General features: G+C 40.5%; 2 protein-coding genes across 2 annotated transcripts in view; both read right to left on the reverse strand.

The window, feature by feature from the left end:
• Positions 1–1430: 1430 nt before the first annotated feature.
• Positions 1431–7969, reverse strand: LOC145652402 (uncharacterized). The gene is given in 3 exon segments (XM_081702546.1): positions 1431–2180; positions 3315–3468; positions 6493–7969. Coding segments are annotated over 3 exon segments (795 nt in total). The 5' UTR covers positions 6520–7969; the 3' UTR covers positions 1431–1566.
• Positions 7970–13572: 5603 nt separating this feature from the next.
• The window catches only part of ostf1 (osteoclast stimulating factor 1), a 9953-nt gene continuing 2254 nt past the window's right edge, over positions 13573–21271 (reverse strand). The window contains exons 4-10 of the mRNA XM_081702904.1: positions 20612–20675; positions 20008–20061; positions 19311–19418; positions 18428–18477; positions 17862–17940; positions 15109–15207; positions 13573–14159 (exon numbers count right to left, since the gene is read on the reverse strand). Coding sequence (XP_081559030.1) covers positions 14101–14159; positions 15109–15207; positions 17862–17940; positions 18428–18477; positions 19311–19418; positions 20008–20061; positions 20612–20675 — 513 coding nt within the window. The 3' untranslated portion in view covers positions 13573–14100. The remainder of the gene's footprint in view (positions 14160–15108; positions 15208–17861; positions 17941–18427; positions 18478–19310; positions 19419–20007; positions 20062–20611; positions 20676–21271) is intronic.

Consider the following 21271-nt stretch of genomic DNA (forward strand, 5'->3'; position numbering starts at 1 on the left):
ATATATATATATATATTTATAATGAGTAACTGCAGTATATTGTAGTAAGAAATGTAGATATACTCAAAATTGTAGTAAAGTACACAGTTTCCAGAGAAACAGGACGTTTCTGACAGAGGTCCTTCATCATCTGTGCAAACAAAGTGTTTCTGAATTAGTAGGAGGTGCAGCCAGTTTATATATGTTCAAGTATGTAAATATATATATGTAGAGAAAAAGATACTTTTTCATCTCTTTCTCTACATATATATATTTACATACTTGAACACGTTTAGTAACATTGTGGTAACAACTTTATAATGCAACATTGTTCCTACATACACCTTTACAATGCACCATTAAGAGCTGTGTTCAGTGCACACAGGTCTTTTTCCTGGAACAGGTGTGTGGTCTTTACTCAGTAGTTTCATGCATAAGAGGGTCGCCCTCTATACAGGGAAGTTTGCTCTTGAAGAAAAGATGATTTAGTGCAGACTGTCTTTAATCGGCTTCACACCAAGAGAAACACAGAGAAACACAGCGAAAGCTACACTGGATAGATTTTTGAGGGATGTAGTAAGATAAAAAACATGAGTGGTATTTGTAAGAGGAAACATTCCACTGAGGTTCAGTGTTGAGCACTTGGCTGGTAGACTGAAGGTCTATACCATAGTCTGGTCTATGCTTCCTGTTTGTTTTCCTAAACCTTGATGACACTTTTAAATGCTCTTGGTGTTCTCTTTTCCATATACATTTTCACAAATGCAGAGCACTGGTAAGGTGAGGAACTAAAGTTCTGAAAGAAAACTATTTACTGAGGGTGCATCTAAAATTGTGTGTTTTGAAAATGAATTAAATTATAGACTAACAGCCTTCCAAAATTATACTGGTTTTAGAAACCAACTGATGTAAATGTCTAAAGCCACGTGGGAGCAACTGTAGTTTCACAGATCCAGCCTGCCTCGTATGAGCAGGGGATGTCATTCCACGTATTCAGAGAGACAACTTCATTGAAATAAACAGCACAGTCTTCATCTTTGCCAGTATCATTGGGTTCCCCTGTCCTCCAGTATCTGGGAATAACACACAACACACAGAATACAGCACACAGATTACAACTTACTGCATTTAATTTGTTTTAATCACAAAATGGCACTGGTGCATAACAGCAACCTTGAGGTTGTTTTCTGTGAGTTAATCCACCCTGCATGCCATTGAAAAATGGAACAAATGTATGTTTACTGACCGCAGGATGTTAGAAAATAAAGTGTATGGGTGTAGTCTACACTCACAAATGTGTGAAAAAGGCACGTTGTATTACTCACTCAGTGGTTAGTGGTGACCCATCCACCCACTTCCATATCCCCTCTGTTTGTGCATCACTGAGACCAATCCAGGCATATATGTTTACCTCCTTAATGAACTCCTGGAGGGAAGGAAAATATAATTAGAATAAGGAGATTTGTGCTGATAGTGTAAATATATAATCTATATTACTCAGTCTATAGAATGTAGTTGAATAAGGAGATTTGTGCTGATAGTCTAAACATATAATCTAGATTACTCAGTCTATAGAATGTAGTTGAATTAGGAGATTTCTATCAGATCTGAGGGTCTTCTCTCCACTCCCCTCACCTGTTCCTCTCTGCTGTTTATGATCAGCAGATCTGCTCCCATCTCTCTACAGTACTGCCTGCTCTCAGCCCAGTTCTTTCTCCCATTAGAAAAGTAGTAATAGCTGCTTCCAAATTTCCTCCAACCTTTAAAACACCTCTCTTCAAAAAGAAAGACAGTGAAGAGTGGTGTGACTGTAAACTGTCTTTTAGCAAATAATGCATTTTCATCAGTAAGTGTATATTTTCCATTGTGGTAGTACTAATATTATTCATCCTCACCCAGTTTTTGCTGAAATGCATCTTTTTCCATAGTGAGGTTATCATAACTGCTCTGTAATTGGTCTCTCTCTAAAGTCAAATTATTGTTAATGTCCAGTAACTGGTCTCTCTCCTTAATCATGTTGTCATAGCTACTCTGTAACTGGTCTCTCTCCTTAGTCATGTTGTCATAGCTACTCTGTAACTGGTCTCTGCCTGCATCGTGTTTTATCCACAGGCCGATGATAACAGCTGACAGGAGAACACACAGCAGCCCCAAACACACTGCAGCTGGTTTTCCAGAGCGCGCCTGCCTCCCCTCACAGCCTGGGAGAGTTACAACAGCAACAGAGTTAGACTTCCTCTACTGCTTTTCAGATTATACTGCAATGGTAAAGTACCTACACACCTACTCTTTGTTTATTTTTAATATTTTCTCCTTTAAAACAAAACAGGGAAGGTATCAAATAAATGAAATAACACATATGTGATTATGCTATGATAAATATTGTCTATTGTAGAGTTTGCATCATTTGAAGTAACTTTCCTATACTTTGATGACAGCTCTGCATGCTCTTGGTGTTCTCTTAACCAGCTTCATGAGACAGCAACCTACGATGCTTTTACATCAGTCTTCAAGATGTTCTCACATATGCAGAGCACTTGTAGGGTGAGGAACTAATCTAATCATTTGAACTAATCATTTGAATCTAAAATTGTGTTTTATAAATGATTTTGTGTATATGCTAACACCTTTCCCAAATTCTATTGTTCTTGAAAACAAATTTAAGCATAATCCATTAGATTAAAATGCCTTTATTACTATTAAAAACACATCTGTCAAGTGTGTCCAAACTTTTGACTGCTACTTTATGTGCTAGAAACTTCAAGTAATACTATTTATTTTCTTCTTAACCCACAACTTCTGTCTATTAGAAGCCTGAAATGTTGCTTTATTTTTTTAAAACATCATGTTCCAGCTGTCTGCTTTGCAGATGTATTTCAGTCTACATCTGACAAAATCTAAAACATTCCTTTAATGATGATTTAAGTGTTGTAATAGTTCTTTGATGATTTAAGTGTTTTAATAGTTTTATTTACTTTTGGCTAAGGGATTTTGCTCTTTTGTTTGAGTGGAACATATGTACAGTCTTTTTCCACAAAGAGGGTTCTTAAGACAGGAGTGGACTGCATTTTTTAACACTGTTCAGTCTTAAAAACATTTAAAAAATGATTTTTGTTTCTGCTGCAGCAAAACCAAACATTTCAACCATTCATTCCTTATTTATTTTTAATTAAATCCAGTCATTTTTTTAAAGATGTACTTTATTTTACTGGGAATTAAAGAAATTAGGCAACTAAAAAAATGGTTAATTTTCTCTTTGGTTACAGAGGGATATAGATCCTAAATAATTCTCACTTTGTTCTGCCTTTGATTCTGTGGTTGATCTGAACATTTACCTCGTTTCTGTACTTCAGTGTCCAGGCAGAATCTCTCATGTACTCTTGCCCTCTTATTGTAGTTGTCTATGTTTGTATAGTTGCTCTCAAGGTTTTCATATTCGTTATCCTCCTCCATGGCACTGGTGGCTGTTAGATGTGGGTTCCAAGACTTCTGTGGGAAGATTCGTTATGATCATATCATGTGACACTGAATTTATTTTTTTTATTTTTTTTTATGAAAATTAGGGAACAACATTGGTCTGTGTGCCTCAACCACATCTAGGACCTCTATATGTCCTCAACCATATCTATGTCCTCTATATGTCCACGACCATATCTATGTCCATGACCACATCTACCAGCACCTGGCCCGCCTGGTACTGGGTGGGCACCGGTAATTGTCATGCTGTGTTTGTATTACATTTATATGGTGCCTGGAGGTTCATGTTCATTGGACGGACGCATCGGGAGCCGCATCCCTTGGGAGGGGGTGCTGTCACGGAACGTTCGCCTCCTGCAAGTCACAGGGTTTTGCCCGCCACCTGTGGAAGGATATTTGTTTGTGGCCACACCTGCACACACCTGCACATTGTCTTGTCATTATGTATATAAACCAGTGTCCTTGTGTGCTGGGTGTTGGTCATTGTTGATGTAGCGTTGTCATTGTTAAAGGTAGTCATGTTCATTGTTCTGTTCAGTGTTAAACATTAAGTGTTCACATTTACTGCTTGTGTTATATCTGAGTGCCGCTATGTTTTATGTACTTAAATGTTCGTTCATGTTGAAAGAGTCTGTGCGTCCTGCTCCACACCCTTCGGCACTCGGCCAGCACATTACATCCAACTCTCTGATTTCTTTTTCTCCTCTCTCCTCAGACGAAATTCTTCAGCTACATTCCAGCATTCCAACTACATTCCCGCTGGATCCGATTCCTTCCACTCTGTTCCAGACAGTCGCAAGAGATCAGCTTCCTTTCATCTCTGTTACCATCAACAACTCCTTACCTTCTGGATATGTGCCAACTGCACTCAAAACCACCAGGGCGGTACCAATCCTCAAGAAGGCCACACTTGATGGCTCCAACGTTACCAACTACAGATCGGTCTCACTTCTCTCTTTCCTCTCAAAAGCCCTCAAACAAGCAGTTTACAATCAATTGTCTCTTTTCCTCACCCAGAACCAGCTGCATGATCCCAATCAGTCTGGCTACACAGGGGCACATTCTGCAGAAACAGCCCTCATAGCAGTTACGGAGAAACTTCATGCCACTAAAGCTGCCAAACTGTCATCTGTTTTGATTCTTCTAGACCTTTCTGCAGCCTTTGACACAGTGAATCACAGCACTCTTCTCTCTGTTCTCTCCAGGCTTGGTGTGACTGGCTCTGCATGGAGATGGTTTCAGTCCAATCTGGAGGGATGGTCCTATCAGGTGACATGTAGAGGATCCACTTCCAAACCATGTAGACTTTCCACTGGTGTTCCACAAGGCTCAGTATTAGGCCCCCTTCTCTTCTCTTTGTATACTCATTCTCTTCATGATGTAATATCTTCTCATGGTTTCTCCTACCACTGCTATGCCGATGATATTCAATTATTTCTTTTTCCACCCTCTGACACGCAGGTCTCGAGACGTATCTCAGCATGCTTGACTGACATTGCGACATGGATGACAGCCCACCACTTGAAGCTCAACCCCAGTAAAACCGAGCTTCTGTTCATCCCAGGTACTCCCAACCTTTACCATGACCTCACAGTTTCCTTCGAGAACTCCCTGCTATCACCATCTGAAGCTGCCCATAGCCTGTGCATAACTTTGGACAACTAGTTGTCGTTCTCAACTCGTGTCAAATCTAACCTGGACTTGCAGATTTCTCTTTTGTAACATACGAAGGATTTGGCCCTTTCTCTCACAGGAAGCTACCCAGGTGCTTGTGCAGTCTCTTGTTATCTCAAAGCTAGACTACTGCAACTCACTACTTGCTTGTTTTCCTCTAAGAGCCATTAGACCTCTACAACTTGACAAGAATGCAGCAGCATGACTGGTCTTCAATCTTCTGAAATTCACACGTTACTCTACTGCTGCGCTCCCTTCATTGGCTCGCGATAGCTGCACGCATCAGATTTAAAACCTTGATGCTTGCCTACAAAGCCAAAAATGGACCAGGCCCTTCATCAATGAGGACAATGGTCAAAGCCCGATCCGTACATCAAGTACTTCGAACATCAAGTACTACAAACCTCAAGTACGGCTCCGCTTGAAATACCTTGCTTCAGGACTCATGGACGACAAGCAGTGAGACTATTTTCTGTCCTGGCTCCAAGATGGTGAAATGAACTCCCACTTGCTGTGAGGACAGCAGAGTCCCTTGCAGTCTTCAAACGCAGACTGAAGACCCATCTATTTCCAGAATATTTAAAGGACAACTGACCCTGTTCCCATATTGACTGAGTAAATTAGGACTTATTGTAGGGTATTGTTTATTATGTTGTGTAACAAACTCTAGCACTTATTGTTTATTGCACTTATCATTATTTAAGATAGACCTAATGTATTTTGTATTTCTAGGCATCAGCATTGATTCCTGTACTTATACAGTATTCTAGTTCATTGCTATGTTGGACTCTAACCTACTGTACTGTTCAAGGATATATTCTGAGGAAATGACAAAGCACTTTTGTAAGTCGCTCTGGATAAGTGCGTCTGCTAAATGCCATAAATGTAAATGTAAATTTAAATGTAATTCTGTCAATATACACTCACCAGCCACTACATTAGGCACACCTGATCAACTGCTCATTAATGCAAATATCTAATTAGCCAATCAGATGACAGCAAATCAATACATTTGGGCATGTACACATGACATGAAGTTCAAACTGAGCATCAGAATGGGGAAGAAAAGTGATTTAAGTGTCTTTGAACATGGCATGTTTATTTGTGTTAGACAGGCTGGTCTGTGTATTTCAGAAACTGCTGATCTACTGGGATTTTCAACCATCTCCAGGCTTTACAGAGAATGGTCAGAAGAAGAGAAATGATCCAGTGAGCAACAGTTGAAACATAAAAGCATGGATCCTTCCTGCCCTATCAACAGTTCAGGCTGGTAGTTGTGGTGTAATGGTGTGGGGGATATTTTCTTGGCACACTTTGCGCCCCTTAATACCAATTAAGCATCCTTTAAACACCACAGCCTACCTGAGTATTGCTGCTGACCATGTCCATCCCTTTATGACCACAGTGTACCGTCCACTCATGGATAATTCCAGTAGAATAAAGCACCGTGTCATAAAGCGCAAATCATCTCAGACTGCTTCTTGAACATTAGAGAGAGTTCCCTGTACTCAAATGTCCTCCTCAGATCTCAGTCCAACAGACACTATTGGGATGTGGTGGAACAGCAGACTCACATCATGGATGTCCAGCTGATACATTGGAATTGGAGGGTTTGGATGAGCAAGGCCTCCATTTAACCCTCAGTTGCTTGAATTGCATTAGTGATAATTGTAAGATGCTTAAAAGTGGATAAAAGTGCTCAATGCCATAAATGTAAATGTTTTGTAGAGTGCAGTACTGAGGGCTGTGTGGTTATTACACATAATAAAATGTGTAAATGTTTTGTAGGGTGCAGTACTGAGGACTCTTTGGTTATTACACATAGTAAAATGTGTAAATGTTCAATTTCTTTTCCTTTTTGTTTCTTTCTTCTTTATTAGCCAAGTTTGCTACTTTTATCCACCATGAATCATTTGTGTTAATTCTGGCTTGGTTGCATTGTTATGATTGTTATTACAGTGCTACTCGTAAACTCAATACTCCTCTTGGTAGAATCTTAGTGATTGTAGTGAATGTTTTTCTTATCTCTGCTTATTCAATTAATATCCCTTAGTTATTATGTCTATGAGTCAAGAGTGACATTATAATGTTTGGTAGACAAGAAATAATCATGCATTGACCTCGCAATTTCCATGAGTGGAGACTGAATTATTAATCATTTATAAATTAATTAAAATTAATAAATGTTTCCTGTTAATCAGAATGGTGCTCCAATTAACCTTATCAACTGTAAGTGACAATTTATTAAAAGTGTTAAAACCGTTACAGTGTTATACTAAATTTATTGTGGAGTATGCATTTTAATTAGCACCAGGTTGTGCTCTCATAGGTACAATGCCAGGAACCCCTCTATCCTGTGCTTGACGAGCTCCAGGAACGTAACCCTAACCCTAACCACCCCCACCCCCAGGCAAAAGTACCTCAGAACATAGCATAGCACTTAGGGTTAGGGTGGGATTAACCTGACTCTACGATTAGTGTGAGGGTTAACCTGACTCTAGGGTTAGGGAGAGGGTTAACCTGACTCTAGGGTTGGTGTTCAGATGACAGCGACCGATATGAAAACTGCAATGTAGATGCACCTTTTCTCTTTCAGGAACTACTGTAAAATTATCTGCTCCTGATATTAATGTCATCAAGCAAATTGTTTCAAGCTTAACGTCAGTAAAACAACCGTATCATTTTGCCGACACACTTCACAACTATCAGGACCTGATTACAGAATGATTTTATCACAAGTGTTAGGACTGAGCTGTGATGAAGATTTAATTCAAGAGGTTGCGACTCTCATGTATAGGTATGATGTTGCCCCAAAACATGGTACAACTATTAAGGAAAGCACAATTAAACAAACAGAAATTAGTAGAAGATAGGCACTGGGTTAGGAATTGTAGATAAAAAGATGTCCAACGACTCTAAATAAAAGTCAAATGCACAAACTAAGGAGGGCGAAAAATGAGGGACCTATAACAAATACTGGAGAGCCCACTGTCTGGAGATTAAATAGCGACTAGGCCTGTCTGCAGAATGCACCCCAAAACTCAACGAGTATGTTTTCAGAAACAATGACATTTGTTACAGTAAAACAGACTACTAGAGTTATGTGTAGATGGTCGTAAATTTAGTTTTTGGTTGATGCTAGAGCAACTTGTTCATCAACTAGCAGCAATCAATGAAGGTCCTGTTTCAGGTGCTATTAATTCTGTGGGAGTAAGTGGGTGCCAATTTTGTTTCCAAAAACACATCAGCTGCTTGTAATCTGTCCAAGTGTTGCACAAAAGGGTTTTTTTCATAATATTAACAGCAGACACTGTTGATGATTGATTGATAATATTAATAACAGATTAACTAAAGCAATGCAACAGAGAAGCAGCAATGCAGTGTGAGATGCAAATGACTCTGAACACAACAAAATTGTCTCCTTTTGAAATTTTGATGTGGCGCCCGTTCTCGACACCGTGGGTCAGAGAAAAATCAGGCCCAAAGATTGATGTCCTGTGGCATACCTGTCCAAAACCTTAGATGCGGTAGTGCGAGGCTTAATTGCCTGACTATGAGCTGTGGCAGCAGCAGCTATTACGATCACGGATGCAGAAACAACTGTTTTATCACATCCTTAACTTTCTATACTTCACATCAGGTGTTAGTGATTCTCAATATATTATCAACACAGCACATGACGGCACAAAGGCAAAGAGGCTACAAAAACATTTTGACATGCACAAGCAATTTAACTATTAAAGCCTCAGTCAACAGCATAATACTTACATCAAATGCTATCCTTGCCTGAGTTCTTAGCTGAAACATATGACTGTTCAAGAGAAGTTGTGGAAGAATCTGCAAGCAGATTTGATCTTGATCTTTAGAATTATTGGACAAAGTGTTGATGGTTCCTGTTTTAAACCAGGCAATGTTTTTTCTTTGTGGTTATGCTGTTTGACATTATTTTTAGAAGCCCAGGCACTTCCCTAAAATTCAGCACAAGCAGATGGCACTCGTCAGTTTAATTAGAGCATGTTCTGTGTACACAGATCACCCACTAACAATCTATACAGATAGTTGCTACACATTTGGTGTTGCAAATGTCGTTGGTTGAATTTGGTCGCGAAGAGGCTTTCACACAGCTGATGATGAGCACAATTCCCATTACAAACTTATTTCTGATCTTTTGTATGCGTGTAATCTGGCAACAAAATTGGTTATAGTAAAAACTAAGAGACACGAGTCCCCAGGGTCTAGTCAGGAGGCCACTAGGAATTTATTGGCTGATGAAGTAGACAAACTTGAGCCAAAAGAGGGGACAGTGAGGCCATAGAGCGGTCCATCGGACTGTACTGACACCTTCCTATCACATACTGTAGCCACTGACCCGTGCTGGACCGACGTCGCCATAATACAAGAAAGTAGTGAACAAGCAGATGTTGACTTGATGTTGCAAATAACTGCACTTGAGGTACTGATGGCATTCTTACCTGACCTGACGGCTGCATTGCATTACCTAAATCTTTTATCATTTCTTGTGTGACATTTTCATGTTGCACAAAAGGGGAGGTTTGATAATATTAACAGCAGACACTATTGATGATTGATTGATAATATTAATATCAGATTAACTAAAGCAATGCAACAGAGAAGCAGCAGTGCAGCATGATATGCAAATGACTGAATGCAACAACAAAATTGTCTCCTTTTGAAAATTTGATGGTGTGCCCGTTCTCAACACCGTGGGTCAGAGGAAAACCAGGCCCAAAGATTGATGTCAACATGGACACGATTGTGACAGAGTACACAGCCACTCAGATCAACAAATCAGCAGCAGACAAGCTAATGTAGCTGCCTCTCTTCCACCTCCCACAGGTCAACCAACTCACCCCAACATACCTGCAGACGAGGCGCTAATCAAACTTTGGCTCCCTAGGAAACCAGGTGAAGCATTGTGTGGCAACAGGTGAAATGCCTTAATGGATACATGTTAGTCGTGAAAAAGATGTTAAAAAATATTAAGGCCCCCCCGATTAGAACAGGCAGTGAATTAGTGCGTGTGTGTATAAATCATTTGTTAATTCTGGCTTAGTTGCATTGTTATGATTGTTATTACAGTGATACTAGTAAACTCAATACTCCTCTTGGTCATTGGTAGAATCTTAGTGTTTGTAGAGAATGTTTTTCTTATCTCTGCTTATTCAATTAATAGCCCTTAGTTATTACATCTATGAGGATATGATTACAGAATGATTTTATCACAAGTGTTAGGACTGAGCTGTGATGAAGATTTAATTCAAGAGGTTCCGACTCTCATGTATAGGTATGATGTTGCCCCAAAACATGGTACAACTATTAAGGAAAGCACAATTAAACACACAGAAATAGGACACTAGACCACTGCTACACCCCATACAAGGACAGCTACAAGGCACTAGCTCATCCACCGTTTGGTAAGTCGGACCACACCGCCATCTTCCTCCTACCAAAATATAAACAAAGGCTGAAACTGGAAGCTCCGGTTCAGAGGGAGGTCGCGCGCTGGACAGACCAATCGGTGGCCGCTCTGCAGGACGCTCTGGATGACGCGGACTGGAACATGTTCCGGCGCAGCACTGATGATGTCAGCGAGTTTACGGAGGCAGTAGTAGGATTTATTGGGAAACTGGTGGACGACACGATCCCAAGAATCACCATCAAGAAGTTTTCCAACCAGAAGCCCTGGGTGGACAGAACCATCCGCGAGGCTCTGAACTCTCGAACTGCTGCCTACAATGCGGGGATCATCAGCGGGAACATGGACGAGTACAAGTCCGCAGCATACGGAGTGCGCAGGGCGGTGAGGGAGGCGAAGCGGCGCTACGGGAAGAAACTAGAGACACAGTTCCAGCAGAGTGGCTCTAGATCCCTGTGGCAGGGACTACGGATGATCACGGACTACAGGAGCCCACCCTCTGGGCTGATGAGTGGGGATGAGTCTCTGGCGAACGAGCTGAATACATTCTTTGCTCGCTTCGAGGCTACATCTAGCAGCGCTAATGCTAACGGAGAGTGACGTGAGGAGAGTGTTTAAAAGGGTGAATACCAGGAAGGCGGCTGGACCAGACGGTATCTGCAGGAGGGTACTCAAAGCCTGCTCTACTCACTGTACACCTACGACTGCACAGCCACTTCCAGCTCCAACATCATTGTCAAGTTTGCTGACGACACCGTTGTCATGGGTCTGATCTCGGACAACGACGAGAGGGCCTACCTGGAGGAGATTAAACACCTGGAAAACTGGTGCCAGGAAAATAATCTCCTCCTAAACGTCAGTAAGACAAAGGATCTGATCGTGGATTGCAGCAAGAAGCAGGAGCAGCACTACCAACCTGTGAGGATCAGTGGAACCACAGTGGAGAGAGTAGATAGTTTCAGGTACCTTGGAGTTCACCTCTCGCAGGACCTGTCCTGGTCCCACCATACCAACTCCCTGGCAAAGAAGGCTCGTCAGCGTCTTTACCACCTCAGACGCCTAAGAGATTTCAGTACTGCGGAACTTCTACACCTGCACTATCGAGAGCATCCTCACGGGGAACATCAGTCTGGTTTGGGAATAGCACCAAGCAGGACAGACAAGCACTCCAAAGGGTAGTGCGTTCAGCAGAGCGCATCACTCACACAGAACTTCCTGACCTGCAGACCATCTACTACAAGCGGTGCCAGACCAAGGCCAGGAAAATTGTGAAGGACCCCACCCATCCCAACAATAGACTCTTCTCTCTGTTGAGGTCAGGGAGGTGCTTTCGCTCCCTGAAGACCAAGACAGAGAGGCTGAAGAGTAGCTTCTTCCCACAGGCCATTCGGACCCTGAATCAGGGAAACTGATAAACTGTGGGGACCACCATGTAACATAACTGTATATCTGTACATCTGTATATATAGATTTATACTCAATTACCTTGTTACACAACAAATGTAGATGTTATTATTTCAAAATGGATCTGTACATTCTGTAGATTGTGTACATATATACCCAACCATATTACACCTGCACTGTACATTCTGTAGATTGTGTACATATATACCCAACCATATACATTGTACATTGTGTATATAATTATAATATACATATATTGTACATACATTAATATATTTTGTACATACATAGAATATATATATTTATCTGCATATATATATTTTTCTCTATGCACCCATTTTCTTTTCCTCAGTTTGGACAGAGCACTCTCCACCATTTCACTGCGAGTTATACTGTGTATAACTGTGTGTGACGAATAAACCAAACTTGAACTTGAACTTGAAGGTCCTGTTTCAGGGGCTATTAATTCTGTGGGAGTAAGTGGAAACGAAACTATCAGCTCGTAATCTGTGATCCAGATATTGCCTTTTCTGCCTGACTATATACAACCTTTTATGATGTGTGTGTGTGTGTGTGTGTATATATATATATATATATATATATATATATATATATAAAATGTATGTGTATTCCTTTTTCTTGGTTCCCCTTTTCTCTCTCGTTCTTTTTATAGGCTTTGTTGAACCATCCATTGTCGTATGCGTGGGGAGATGGTCACTTCCTGGTCATAGGTGGTGTTGACTGTTTGCTGAAAGAACCAACTGATGACACAACCTTAATGGGGTATTTTACAACCTGCTACCCAAACAACTGATCGTCACTGTCGATCCCTCGGACTTCGTGCTATGAACAAGTCATCTGAGCATTTATCATTTAGCTGGCGTTTGTTACATCTGAGAAATGACAGTTATGTGGACAATGAAAGTTGTGTCATGAGCAATGCTGCATTCGTTTAAAGGGTATAAACACTACAGTGATGATAGTGTACACCATCATCTGGGCCCCTGTATTCAGGAGTAGTTGCCCTGGCTACTACAGATCATAAAATATCGGAAGACACTAGCAGTGACCTTTGGCAGACAAGTAAACTTGATTCCAGCTGAGGAATTAACCCTGTTGCAAAAACGTGGGTAGACTGGGGCTTTTCCTCTTTGACTGGCACACAAGGTGGTTTTTGCCCCGGGTGGAGGGATCTGGCATTGTAGGTGTAATTCTGAGGAATTAAAGATTAAAGGATTGTTAGCATTCCCTACAATGTGTCTCCCTTTTTCTTTCTTTGTATGTAGCAAGTTGTACTCAGTCATAACTAAGTTGCTTTGGACAAAAGTGTCTGCTAAATCCTGTTGCTAGTTCAAGTGACTGCAAATATCTTCCCCTGCAAAAATACCCAGCATTTGCTAAACACAATTGCTGAAGTGAAAGCTTTCACAAAGCTGTTATGTGTTCTTGTGCATTTTAAGTGGGTATATGGAAAACATTTTTAAATGGTATATGAAGAATTCCTTATTGGGTGTACAGCATATACCCTAACCCTAACCCTATTACATAAACTACACCACTGCTATGAGGCGAGCAGCGTAAATAAAAACATTGCAAGAACACATTATTACCAGATTTAATTGCATATTTGCTTCCCCCCTAACCAAACATGCAACACAGAAGCCTTTCAGGAAGTACAAATAAATCACCCATACACCTACTCGCTCAGAGCCACCAGGGGGAGCTCCAGCTGTTACCGCCCAACCTAACTTTTTTTGGCAACCCTAACCTAGGTAACGCAACTAGAGTTCATGGGAAATTAATTTACTATATGAATATTTGGTTCTGGTTGAAAATTACAGGGCAGTAAGAGACTCAGATACTCCCACAGCGGTGCATGCTGGTAATGTTAAGGCTAGGGTTATGATCTACGCGACACCAATGAGATTTCACTGAAAGTCCATCATAAGCAGAGACAACCCTGTCTCTTCGCTCAACCAGTGCAGTAATTATATTTATAAGGCTTTAAGACCTTTACACAAAGCAGGCAGTTACCCTCCATGAGTTTCAATCAGTTGAACATACAAGCTCATTCACATGTATGGATAGTAATTATTTACGGAATGCTCTAAACCCCTCCTCTTCATCATTCAGTCAGAGTCTTCATCATCCAAATACTCCTCTGCATTACTGTGTGTGCGTGTTTTCACTGGAATAACAGACACACACACACACACACACACACACACACACACACACACACACACACAGTTATCATCTACCTCTTTGCATTACTGTGTGTGTGATATCTCTGGAATAACACAGACCAAACTCTTAATTAAACAGAGTGTGTAATTCTACATCTCTACATCATCCTAAAACAGAGTGTAATTCTACATCTGTACATCAACTTAAAATAAAGTGTAATTTGTACTGTGATAATTTAAGTTTAAAATACTAAAAGTACTCACGAACATGATTAGAATTAATTATGAATGTTCTGGAATCAGTATTCCACATTATTTTCAATTGTTATGTGGCATCACTGTATTCAACTCAGACCATCATTATGTTGCGGGTTAGGACTAGATCTGCGGATTGGGACTAGATCTGCGGATTGGGACTAGATCTGCGGATTGGGACTAGATCTGAGGATTACAAGATCTGAGGGTTAGTAGTAGATCTGGGGATTAGGACTACATCTGACGGTTAAGACTGGATCTGAGGATTATATGTAGGGTTGAGGTCTAGGACTAGATCTGAGGATTAGGACTAGATCTAAGGGTTAGGACTAGATCTGGGGATTAGGACTAGATCTGAAGGTTAGGACTAGATCTGTGAATTAGAACTAGATCTGCAGTTCGGACTATATCTGAAGGTTACAACTAGTACTTAGAAGTTAAAAATTGAACATTAGAGTCCCTTGACTCCTTTTCAAGCAGAGACTAATGATAGGGTTGGGGATAATGGTTAAAGTTAGGGGTTAGCGTTGGAGATAATGGTTAAAGTTAGGGGTTAGCGTTGGACATAATGGTTAAAGTTAGGGGTTAGTGTTGGAGATAATGGTTAAAGTTAGGGGTTAGCATTGGAGATAATGGTTAAAGTTAGGGGTTAGGGTTGGAGATAATGGTTAAAATGGTTGAGCTTTCAAGACTTACCACCCCCCTGCTTTCTCTTCAGCAGAGATGCACACTGGGCATTAGTGGCCATCTCCAGTGCTGTTTTCTTCTCATTGTTTAGAATGTCTGTTCTGGCATCTATACACACACACACACACACACACACACACACACACACAGCATTGGTTAAAATGTGCAAGTCTTGCTGTCTACACAGACAGACCACCAGCACTACAACATCACTGGCAGTCCTGGCAGTCCTGGAGATATGTTACAGTGCTCTTGGTCAAAAGGTTCATTCACACCATATCTGACACTGTTCTAAATGTAGGTTTTTATTCATGTAACAAAATCCACTCCATCTCAACATGTAATAAGGATAATCTCATAAGAAACATATTTGTTGAAAAATCTAACTATAGTGGTTTCACATTAACTAAGTGAGCAATACTGTGAGCAAAGCTGTCACTGCTGCTATTTTTGGATCCATTTTGAGGTTTCTCTTCATGTAAACATTTTTCAGAAAAAGCTTCAAGCTTACAACAATTTGTGCATATTGCCCATTCTTGTGTCCAAAGATGCCTGACCAATGGAGCACATGTACCCTAACCCTAACCACTTCTATTAGAGAGGAGGGAGCACATGTACCCCAACCCTAACCACTTCTATTAGAGGGGAGGGCGCACATGTACCCCAACCCTAACCACTTCTATTACAGGGGAGGGCGCACATGTACCCCAACCCTAACCACTTCTATTAGAGAGGAGGGAGCACATGTACCCTAACCCTAACCGCTTCTATTAGAGGGGAGGGCGCACATGTACCCCAACCCTAACCACTTCTATTACAGGGGAGGGCGCACATGTACCCCAACCCTAACCACTTCTATTAGAGAGGAGGGAGCATATGTACCCCAACCCTAACCACTTCTATTAGAGGGGAGGGCGCATATGTACCCCAACCCTAACCGCTTCTATTAGAGAGTAGGGAGCACATGTACCCCAACCCTAACCGCTTCTATTAGAGAGGAGGGAGCACATGTACCCTAACCCTAACCGCTTCTATTAGAGAGGAGGGAGCACCTGTACCCTAACCCTAACCGCTTCTATTAGAGAGGAGGGAGCACATGTACCCCAACCCTAACCACTTCTATTAGAGAGGAGGGAGCACATGTACCCCAACCCTAACCGCTTCTATTAGAGAGGAGGGAGCACATGTACCCTACAACTAACAGTTATAAAACAGCCACGATTATTTTGACCATAAACAATTTCAGCATTTTGCAGTCGGCAGCTAAAAACCCTACCAAGTTTGCTATGCAGTGATCTTGCTATTTCAGGGAGTCCAATTCCAGTTCTAAATGGTAATCTAATCAGTGGGACGATAATCTAATCTTATCTTATTTTAGTAGTACATTACTGTATGACAAGCTATTCAGTGGGACATTTAATCTAAATCAGCGGTACACTACTGTATGATTATGTAATCAGTAGTACATTACTGTATGACAAGCTAATCAGTGGGACATTATTGTATGATAATTTAATCAGTAGGACATTACTATAATCTGTGGTACATTGTTGTATGAAAATCTAATCAGATGGGTAATTTAAATCAGTGTACTGAACTCAGTGGTATGTTTTTGTACTCAAACTCGAAATAACTGGTCATTTGAACCTATCGGCTTCTCCCACAGATGTTGCCCTGCCTTGCTCTCTCTACAGAGATTTTTGAGTCTATTGGCCCAACTATTCTTGTACATGCAAAACACAATCATTTTTAGAAAAACATGGTCTTTTCAAAGTATGTGATTCGGGTTTTAAAGCTTCTCACAGTACTGAATCTGCTCTTTCTAATTCTTTTAATGATTTATTATCAGCTACTGACTCTGGGTACTCTGCCATTCCTGTGCTTTTAGACCTTTTGACTCAGCAGACCATAGCATTCTCAGCTCTCATTTGGAGACCTCTGCTTATGTACCTCATGTTAGAGCTGAAAGAAAATAATTATTTATTTATTGGACCTCCTTGAGAATGGAAAACCTTGGACGGCCTTAATTGTTTTTAATTTTAATGAAAAAAATCTATCTTTTAATTTTTGGCCCTAGGAGTGCCTGTGAAGCCCATCCGATGGCTCTACATTCACTGGAAGACCTACTGTAAAAATCTAGGATTGATAATAGATAGTGATTTTAAATTGGATAAACAGAAAAGTTAGGTAGTTAAATCACTCAGTTTAAGTCCTTTTTATGTTTTAACAATTTTCAGAGGGTCAAAGATGCTTTTATTTCATCCCGACTTGACTACTGCAATGACCTGTATGACAGTATTATGCAGACTACCTTCTCACATTTACAGTGGGTACAGAATTACAGATGCACGCAAGCATGAACGTACTCTATAGTGAATTAATAAGTGTGAACATGAACACATCTCCCCTATAGTGAATTAATAAGTGAATTAATAAGTGTGAACATGAACACATCTCCCCTACAGTGAATTCATAAGTGTGAACATGAACACATCTCCCCTATAGTGAATTCATAAGTGTGAACATAAACACATCTCCCCTACATTGGTGGCTGCCCTTCACTGGCTTCCTGTACATTTTATGATTAAATTTAAGGTTTTATTATTTGTATATAAATCTTTAAATGGTCTAGTTGTACAGCACTTTGGTCAACTGTAATTGTTTTTAAATGTGCTTTATAAATTCAACCAAATGAACTGAAGTCATAAAGAGGTAGAGAAGGTAACATGGTGGGGAGGGTTAGTTGGCCACTTGTTACTTACTCCTGTTGAGAAGCATCTCCACTATGTCTGAATAGCCCTTCCACGCAGCGGCATGCAGAGGTGTGTCTCCCAGTTTATTCTGGAGGAAAAACAAGTGTTACAGTGTTGCAGACCACAACACCTTCATTAGTGTTTCAGTGTTACAGACCACAACAGTTTCATTAGTGTTTCAGTGTAGCAGACCACAACAGTTTCATTAGTGTTTCAGTGTTACAGACCACAACACCTTCATTAGTGTTTCAGTGTTACAGACCACAACACCTTCATTAGTGTTTCAGTGTTACAGACCACAACACCTTCATTAGTGTTTCAGTGTTGCAGACCATAACAATTTCATTAGTGTTTCAGTGTTACAGACCATAACACCTACATTAGTGTTACAATGTTATAAACCATAACACCTACATTAGCTTTACAAAGTCTTACAAACTATACAAAGCCATCTATAGGCCAAAAGCATATATACGTACGTCCCTAATGAGGATTACTCATTTAAACCTTAATGCAGCGCTCTTTCAGTGACTTTCACAGATTAAACTAAATCACTCACTCTTTTGTGGACTCACCTGCTGATTGATTTCACATTTCGGCTGCATTAGTAACATCTCTACCACATCTAGAAACACACACGTGCACCCAATCACAAAAACACAGGTTAACGGACTCAGGTTAATAGTGTGGGTGTGTTCATATGTGCATGCACATTCATCAGGTTTTCCACGAGAGTTGATGTGTTCATATGTAGTGAAGATATATAAATTGTCCCTCTGATGAAACTTTGATCTGGTCAGTGTGGGCTTTCTTTCACACCAAGGCCATGGACAGGACCCAAGACCCCCCTGGCTCCTTGATGCTGAGCAACAAAACCATAAACATCCTGATAACTCACCATGCTGGCCTGGCTTTTATACCCTTCCTCTCTTCTTAGGTGTCAAAAACACACAGACTGGAATGCAGAAAGCTCTTACCAGCCTGGTTATACTGGCTCTCTAACCGAGCCAGCTCCAATCCCTCGGTCCTAGAATCTTGATTTCATCATCACTGGCTGTGTGCACTGTTGGATTGTTATTATACTGATTCTAGTGAACTAGACACTCCTGGTCATTAATCGAATCTTAGTCAATGATTATTGTGTGTTTTTCTTTTCTCTGATTATTCAGTAAAAATGCCTTGGTTATTAGGTATGTGAGCCCCTGAATGATATTGTAATGTTTGATAGACAAGAAATAATCATGTCATGAATTAGTGACTTTCATGAGCTGAGACTAAATTACTAATCATTAATAAATTAATTAAAATTACAAAATTTTCCTAATCAGGGTGGTGTCCCAAATAACCTTATCAACTGTGATTGACGATTTATTAAAGAGTTAAAACTGCTACACATGCATATTCATCATGTTTTATAAAGGTGTGGGTGTGTTCATATGTGCATATTCATGCTCTCACCTCTGTGGCCTCCATGACAACCCCAGTACAGAGCTGTATTTCCTGCCTTGTCCAGACCATTAATGCCAACCTTATTGTCCAGACACTCCCTCAGCCAGCTCAGATTACCTGCATATGCACATATGAATGCACACGCACGTCCACACACACACACACACACACACACACACACACACACACACACACACACACACACACACACACACACACACACACACACACGCACAGTTGTAACAGTTGATTACTTGCACCAGGTGATTAGTTGTGATAATTAGTCATATCAAGGGCGTCTCCTGCTGGTTTGAAAACCTGTATGCTGGAACCAGATTTTTGTTTTTATTACAGAGCTCAGGGCCAACTCAGACCGAATACTTTACCAATAGGGTTAGTTATTAGAAAGTAAAGGTGTTTTAGGAAAGTGTTATAAAAATAAATTGCTTAAAGAACTTCTGATTGCTAAATAAATAAATGGCTCACACAAGAATAAAAGGCCCTTTAGTTCCTTTAAAAAAGTTTCTAAACAAAAAAAAATTCTAAAAGAGCTTGTCAATTTCTAAAAGATTGTGAAATAGGCAGCACCTCACACCATCTTTAAGTACTCTTAATATGTAGGTGATAAAGTGTGAAGTAGGCAGCACCTCACACCATCTTTAAGTACTCTTAATTTGTAGGTGATAAAGTGTGAAGTAGGCAGCACCTCTCTTTGCTGCCTCATGCATGGGGTTGTCGATGGACTCCGCTTGCTCAGCCACTGTTGAACAGGAAAAAGTTTCATCAGCAACAGCAAAAACACACACCACTGTGGAACAGGAAAAAGGTTTCATCAGCAACAGAAAAAACACACACCAAAAATGAAACTGTGTTTCCCAATAATGATTCATCTTAGCAACTTATGAACTTCTTTAAGAACGATGTAATTAAAAATGTGTGTTTGTTCCAAAACCTTTTTAATCTCCAAAACTATGAACTATATAGTAGCTCTTTGTTGACCCCCAGCTCTGCACCTGCGCTGGAAAAGCACCACCAGCAGAAAACCAAACCACAGATTTAAATATATTTACATACATTTTCTCATTATTATACCAGAAAATATTATTATGAAAATTATAGATGTAGATACACAGTTAACCTTTCCTGCATCAGTCCATTAACACAGCAAGCTAGTGTTAGGAAAGTTTGGGAAACCCTCTTCTGCTCTTTAACCAAAGTCAAACTATGTGTGTTTACACCAAAACACTCACTGTGGTGATGGTCTATGGACCTGCGTGTGTGTGTGTGTCTGTGTGTGTGCGTTCACTCACCATAGTTACTAGGAATAAGGCCAGTCCGTCCTCTGCATGTCCCTTTCCACCAGTTACTATCACTCTAAACTCACAGAACACAAAACATCAACCAGACTACACACACACAACATACAAACACACTTCCACCAGTTACTATCACTCTAAACTCACAGAACACAAAACATCAACCAGACTACACACACACACACACACACTTCCACCAGTTACTATCACTCTAAACTCACAGAACACAAAACATCAACCAGACTACACACACACACACACACACACACACTTCCACCAGATGCTGTCACTCTAAATGCACAGAGCACAAAACATCAACCAGACTACACACACACACACACACACACTTCCACCAGTTACTATCACTCTAAACTCACAGAGCACAAAACATCAACCAGACTACACACACACACACACAAACACACTTCCACCAGTTACTATCACTCTAAACTCACAGAACACAAAACATCAACCAGACTACACACACACACACACACACACACTTCCACCAGTTACTATCACTCTAAACTCACAGAACACAAAACATCAACCAGACTACACACACACACACACACACACACACACAAACACACTTCCACCAGTTACTATCACTCTAAACTCACAGAACACAAAACATCAACCAGACTACACACA

This window comes from Electrophorus electricus, chromosome 1 (genome assembly GCF_041902795.1).
Source record: "Electrophorus electricus isolate QZ-2024a chromosome 1, ASM4190279v1, whole genome shotgun sequence".
NCBI classification, from domain to species: domain Eukaryota; kingdom Metazoa; phylum Chordata; class Actinopteri; order Gymnotiformes; family Gymnotidae; genus Electrophorus; species Electrophorus electricus.